At 37.6% G+C, this 6,282-nt stretch overlaps 1 protein-coding gene across 1 annotated transcript; it reads left to right on the top strand.

The window, feature by feature from the left end:
• Nucleotides 1-513: 513 nt before the first annotated feature.
• LOC122641609 (50S ribosomal protein L24-like) lies at nt 514-5,978 on the top strand. Its single transcript, XM_043834893.1, has 5 exons — nt 514-671; nt 764-859; nt 1,641-1,744; nt 1,909-2,045; nt 5,891-5,978. The coding sequence occupies exons 1-5, from the start codon at nt 612-614 to the stop codon at nt 5,971-5,973; spliced, it is 480 nt and encodes a 159-aa protein (XP_043690828.1). The 5' UTR covers nt 514-611; the 3' UTR covers nt 5,974-5,978.
• The last annotated feature ends 304 nt before the right edge of the window (nt 5,979-6,282 follow it).

The raw sequence follows: 6,282 nt of genomic DNA, 5'->3' as shown, positions 1-6,282 counted from the left end.
TGATAAGAAATTCTTATATAAACCTTTTTTGGGGAATGGTTCATGAGGGTTTTTTTCTGCTAGGTGTTTGAATGAATTTTTTTTTTAGGTCCAGAAAAGAGAAAAAGCAGCATCTGATAAGGCATTGTCTATGAACTATTTTCTACTATTTATAAGTCCTCTTAACTTTGTTGGCTTATTGGTTCCTCTGTAAACTTTCGATTTCAGAAAGTGGTTCCTCTATGAACTCTCTATTTCCGAAAAATAGGTTATTTGTTATTGTAAATTTGGATCTTTTTTTTTCCGTATATGCGTCGTTGTATAAGGACACAGGGCACCTGTAAATTGAATATATATGCATATTTTTGCTCCTGAATTTTCAAGCAAAAACCTCATTAAACACGAACTTATCCATATCCCTCTTTTTTTTTTTTGCTGTATCTAGCTGGGTTCAAACCATTCCTGTAAAATGTAATTGCAGAATTTACTCACAAACATACACTAATAAAGAGAAGCTAGGATTAACTCTAAACAGTTAAACACACTCTATTTGCTTCTTTCTTGTTTCTTACCATTGAGTTATTTCAAGCAGGTGGTATAGTTTGACAAAGTCCATTGCTTCTTCTGTACGGATGGGTTGGAAAGCTGCACAAAAGCTTATACAGAACTGGAAGGTTATCAGGGGAGAAAATGTATCAGATCAACCAAGCCAATCCTCTTTCTCTCTAATCATTCATCAATTTATTTGAGTTTGATTTTGCACATTTCTGTGAATTATTTGCAGGTGATGATAATAAGGGGAAAAGATAAAGGTGAGACTGGTTTGATCAAGCGTGTTATTCGCTCTCAGAATCGTGTTATTGTAGAGGGCAAAAATCTGGTACTTTCATCTCTGATTCTTTTTCACACCTCCTGGGAAATTATTTGGTCAATAAATAATCATTTTTTGGGGGGGGGCGGGGGGCTGAGGGGATAAATTAGCTGTGATTATTAATTTTGACTCTGGATGCAAAGTATTACTTCGATTTGCTTCATCCATTAATCCATTCATTGAACCACAAGTTTTTTGGGAGATTTAAGCAATGGATTTATGAATTTTAGCTGTATTGCTCTCCATTTCATTGTCATGAAACATATCCCATGTGCACAAATTTTTTATTCTTTTTTCCCATATTTACCCAAAAAAAAGAAAAAAGAAAAATATTCACCCAAAAAGATACCTGAATGACTGAATGTAGTAGATCATTATGAAATGTGTTCATCTCCCCCACCCCCTTGGTGTGGGGTTGGCTTTCATAAAAAATAGGAGCAGACAAGTATTACTCAGATAAATCTTAGAGTATCACCTCTTGCATACCCGAGGACTAAAAATAGTTGCCTGCATGAGCTCCCCACTCATGTGGCAACTTAAAGTTAGAATTGAAATCTCTTGAAGTTACAATGATTCTTTTGTGCTTGAGTATTTTTATTTGTTTATGCTAGCTATTAATGTTTTTGCAGATTTATTGGTTTGACCCAATTTAACCAGCAACAACAAGAACAAGAAAAAAAGAAAAACTGGTTTAGAAGAAAGTTTGTTTTGTTATTTCTTCCTATTCTTTCACTTTTATCCTTCTATGGAAAGGACTGAAAGTCTATGCTACAAAATCTTGTCCTTACAGGTGAAGAAACATATCAAGCAAGGACAAGGTCATGAAGGTGGAATCTTTACAGTAGAAGCCCCTCTTCATGCCTCAAATGTTCAAGTTGTTGACCCAGTCACAGGGTATGTTTGTTTTCATATTGCAGATAAACTTTTTAATTATTTTTTCCAGATTGCGCCTGAAACCAAGTGGAAGTTTTTTTCTTTGGTTTGTATTCAGTTTGCTCCAATACTATCGTTATAGATTTAGATTTTGATTGTGTTATTTAATATCTAAACTTGTGTAGGAAGCCTTGTAAGGTTGGAATCAGATACCTAGAAGATGGTACAAAGGTAAGAGTTTCAAGGGGTCAAGGAGCATCAGGAGCCATTATTCCCCGTCCAGAGATCTTAAAAATTAGGACCACTCCAAGACCTACTATAGGTATTAATCTTCAACTTCATTGTAATTTTCCAATACAGCTGAAGTGGGTTCAACGTTTTTTACTTGTTGGCCTTTTGGTAGTTATAGTCAAATGTCTAACATTTCTAAATCTTTATAGCCAATTTTAATGAATCAAAAGAACTGGTATAAACTGTTATTGAGCTTCCATCTTTATTTTAATGCAGTAAGCTAGCCTGTTGTAGACCTTAGTAATGAATTTCAAGGTTCTAGAAAGAATATTGAAGGAAGAACTACAATTATAACCAGGATCTTGTGGGAATCGATAACAATAAGAGAATATTAGATATCGTTCAATCAACGTAATAGAGAATAATAAGAACAGAAAAGAAGAACGAGGAAAGATCACACCTGATTGGGGTAGATCGGAAAGGAAATCAGATCTGGAATACTAGTTCTGTATGCACAGCTTAACAGCTCCAAAAACACAATATTCTTCACTCAAATCAAGCCTAACTGATGGAGTGGGTGTAAAAAAATGTATAACTTTTTGAAATCCTTAAATCAACTCACAGAAGGACTCATAATCATGCTCTTATACCGTCAAAGAAAAATTAACTCACACCTGGACACTATTCTAGCTCAGAAGGGTCTGTTTGGAAACGTTCCTATTCCAAAAAAGTATTTCTGAGTGTGATATATATATATATATCTTGATGTAGATAAGTCACTTAAGAGGGCTGATTTTATTGGAAATAAGCTTTGAGTTGGGTTATATATGTATTGGGACTTTGATCCCATGGGTTTACTTTGTAATTGGCCAATTTAATGGACATAAAATATGGGTAGAAAGTAGGACAACGGGATTTGCTTCATTAGTTTAGTTAGAGTCGTGTTTGAGTCTGTTTTCTTTATTTTTTCACTTTCCTAGTCAATTTAGGTTACCTTATTAGTTAAGGATAGGGTTAGGCCTTTCCTTTTTAGTGTCTAAGTCTATTTTTGAGTCTTCTATATAAGTTTGTAAGGAAGGCCAGCATTGTACACTTGATTGATGAAATATTGGCTTGAGCCTTTGTGAAAATCTTGAGATAGGATGGGTGAGATGCCCAGGGTGAGAGATAGCCAACCCTTCCTATCCCCTTTCTTCCCTACTCGAACCCCATTCTTCTCCTATTTTCTGTTTTGTTTTAAAACCTGCAACCAAGCCATTGGGTGTGTATTCTGGAGTTTGCATCAAGGTTTTAAGGTCTGAGAGTCATTCAACACCACTGATTCGACTGTTGCAGCTTCTCTTTATTCAGGAGATTATTTATTCTTGATTGCTGCTTCAACATGTTACAAATTTGTGGGTTTATATTTATTACTTCTCTTGTGGTTTCCAATTTGAGATCCCATTGTTCTGGTATTATTGGATTGATCTTTTGGTGGGAATTGTTCTTCACTTTAGATAATGTTACCATTCCATTACTACCACCCAAAGAAATAGGGCAAAAACACAATTCTAGCGGTACCTGGCAGCTTGGAGGATGATGAGTTGTGCTCCGCCAACTCACCTCTTTAGTAACCAAGGCCTTGGGGGGTTGAAAGCCACCCCTTGGGCGACTCTAGCAAGCCCAGCCCTATTCCCAAATACTGCTCAATGGAGGAGAAACCAGAAGAGAGAGAAAATAGCAGGCAGTACTGACCAAGGGGCTTCTTGCTTCTTCGAATAGTCTTCACAACCTTCAAATTTCTTCCATTATGCCTTCTAGGTAATATAAGATTGTATCACAAGTGATCCAATCCCAAGTAGGTTCTTCTAGATGTGTTTGTTTACATGGTATAGCCTCTATTGGAACCCTTAACTTTTCTAGGGTTCCAAAGAGAGGTGTAAGGGGTGTGAAAGCTTGGTCGACTCTCAAACGGTCAAACTACGCTCTAATACCAAGTTGGAAATTGTGTAAGGATTGATTCAAGAGAGTAGAGGAGAAGGTAGGAGGTCAGAAGAGAAGAAGAGAAGATGAGGAGAAGATGAGAGAGGAGAAGTAAGAGAGAAGAAGATGTGCAGCTGAATGTTGGAGAGAGAAGGTTTCTCTATGTACTCTGCACTGCTGCTGTCACTCAGCTGATTACACTGTAGTGACAACAATGACAACAACACATGCATTCTGTGGACAACAGTTGGAACCTTACTGTCAACTCCAGTTCCTCGAGTGGTTCGTGATTCTTGGTCAATTTTGATGGGTTCTTCATTGATAGCCCTTTCCCTTTTGGAATTTGTGGGGATTTTAGGAATTGATCTTGGAAAGATCTTTCTGCATTTTTGGGAACTACTCGATCATTGGTGGGTTGAGATATTGATTGAGGTGATTCCCATTCTTTGAGGTCCATCTTAGAACTGCTCATCATTGGTGGGTGGAGATATTGGCTGTGGAAGTCAACCCCCTGATCCTCAATTGACTGTTAGAGAAATGCCATTCTAACTTGGAGATTATCCCATCTCGGTAAGAGATTTGGGATTTGGTACCGTTGTATATCTACAGCCAACAGCATGCTCACGTTACATTGCTTCCTTCTGAAAGTTAGAAATCTAAGGAGCTCAGCCCTGGATCCTGTACATGACTCCTATGTGGTGAAGGAAAAATGAAAATGAGGATATGGCACGATGATTCAGAGCTCATTCATTTGTTGGTATGTCTGGTTAGCGAGGAATGATTATATCTTTGGTTGTCATTCTTGGATGCTGGATGAAGTGATTCACCTTTCCAGTTGAGCATATCAAGAGTATCAACAAGCACAATCTGGAGGAGATTCAACAGTGGCTGATGTGAGTATTGGTTTACCTAATCATGCTCAACAGGTATTGCACAATGCACAACCTGGAGATATTCCTGCATCGATTTCTATCATTGCAGCCCCTAGCCGGTGGAGTGCTCCATAATCAGACTTCGTCAAGTTCAACTATGTTGTGAGTTTACTTCCAGGTACAGTCAGATGTGATCTTGGATTTAAATGTCTTAATTTTCATGGTCATCCTCTTGTTGCGGTTCGAGCTCAGCCACTTCTACTGATCCAATGGAGGATGAAGCACTGGCTATAAGTTTAGCAATGCTGGAAGCGATCTCTGCTGAGGGCTATTAGAAGTTGATTGTTGAATCCGATATGAAAGATGTAATTTCGTAACTTCAACGGGGAATTATATCTTCGCCTTTGAAGATTAGATCAATCTTGGAGGACATTTGTTTCTCAACTTCATACTTTGTGTCTTGTAATTTTACTTTCGTTCCAAGGGAGATGAACAGCTTGGCTGATTCCCTGGCTAGGAGGGCACAGTTGGTAATGTGTACGACGGTTTGGCCCAATTCCGATCTATGGATCTGGGAGGTGTGTTCTTCTTCCTTCCATTTGTGACTCATGTTGATCATGAATAATACTTCTTCTACCAAAAGCAGGAAAAAAAAAAAATCTGTTGTGATCTCAATCTAACTGATGCAATGGTAAGGGGATTCACCTGTCCCAGACTGGTGAAAAAGGGTTTCGCCTTCATCAGGGGAACAAACATCCAATGAAATTGTAAATTGAATTAGCTCGTTTTACCTAGGCTGGAGTAATCCACTGCTGCGATATGATAACTCCCCCATATGACGAATGTCTGAAATTCACTTGACACTGCTCCTGGAATCCCATAAATACATCAGAACCCATTAAAGAAGAGATTCTCTCTTGACCATGGGTGAAAGAATACTCGGGTCATTATATTATTTTTTATTAATTTAATTTTGATGATTTTGCAGTATATAGATAGCTTTTCTTTCCCATTTAGCATTATGGGTACATAAGTTGACAATAAATGTGAATTCAAACTTACATTTGTTTTTGGGATAATCTGATGGTTTTATTTTCTGCAGCTGGTCCCAAAGATACACCAATGGAGCTTGTTGTGGAGAAGACATATGACGCTAAAACTGGAAAAGGCATGCCTGAGCTTTGAGAAGATTACATATTGGATTTACCCAGTGGCAAGATGAGTCGTAGGTCGCAGGTGATTGGTGCATGGGTATCAAAATTTAATGTCTATAAGCTGTCCTACACATTGGATACTTGGGAGTTCCTTCAGTTGTTTCGTTGCATTGGATCGTCATCTATTATTTGTGTAAACATTCCACTTGATGTGGCTTTTCACATATTTTCTATAATGCGTGGGTTTAATAAAATCTCATTATTTGATTGTCTAGTGGTTCTAAATCATTGCGTTTTTGTTTTGTTTTTTTGTGTGCTTAATCTATGATCCTTTTGTTGA

The sequence above is a fragment of the Telopea speciosissima genome, chromosome 10, assembly GCF_018873765.1.
Source record: "Telopea speciosissima isolate NSW1024214 ecotype Mountain lineage chromosome 10, Tspe_v1, whole genome shotgun sequence".
Lineage (NCBI taxonomy): Eukaryota > Viridiplantae > Streptophyta > Magnoliopsida > Proteales > Proteaceae > Telopea > Telopea speciosissima.
Note: the sequence above shows the minus strand (reverse complement) of the source record. Positions and strands in the feature narration are given on the sequence as shown.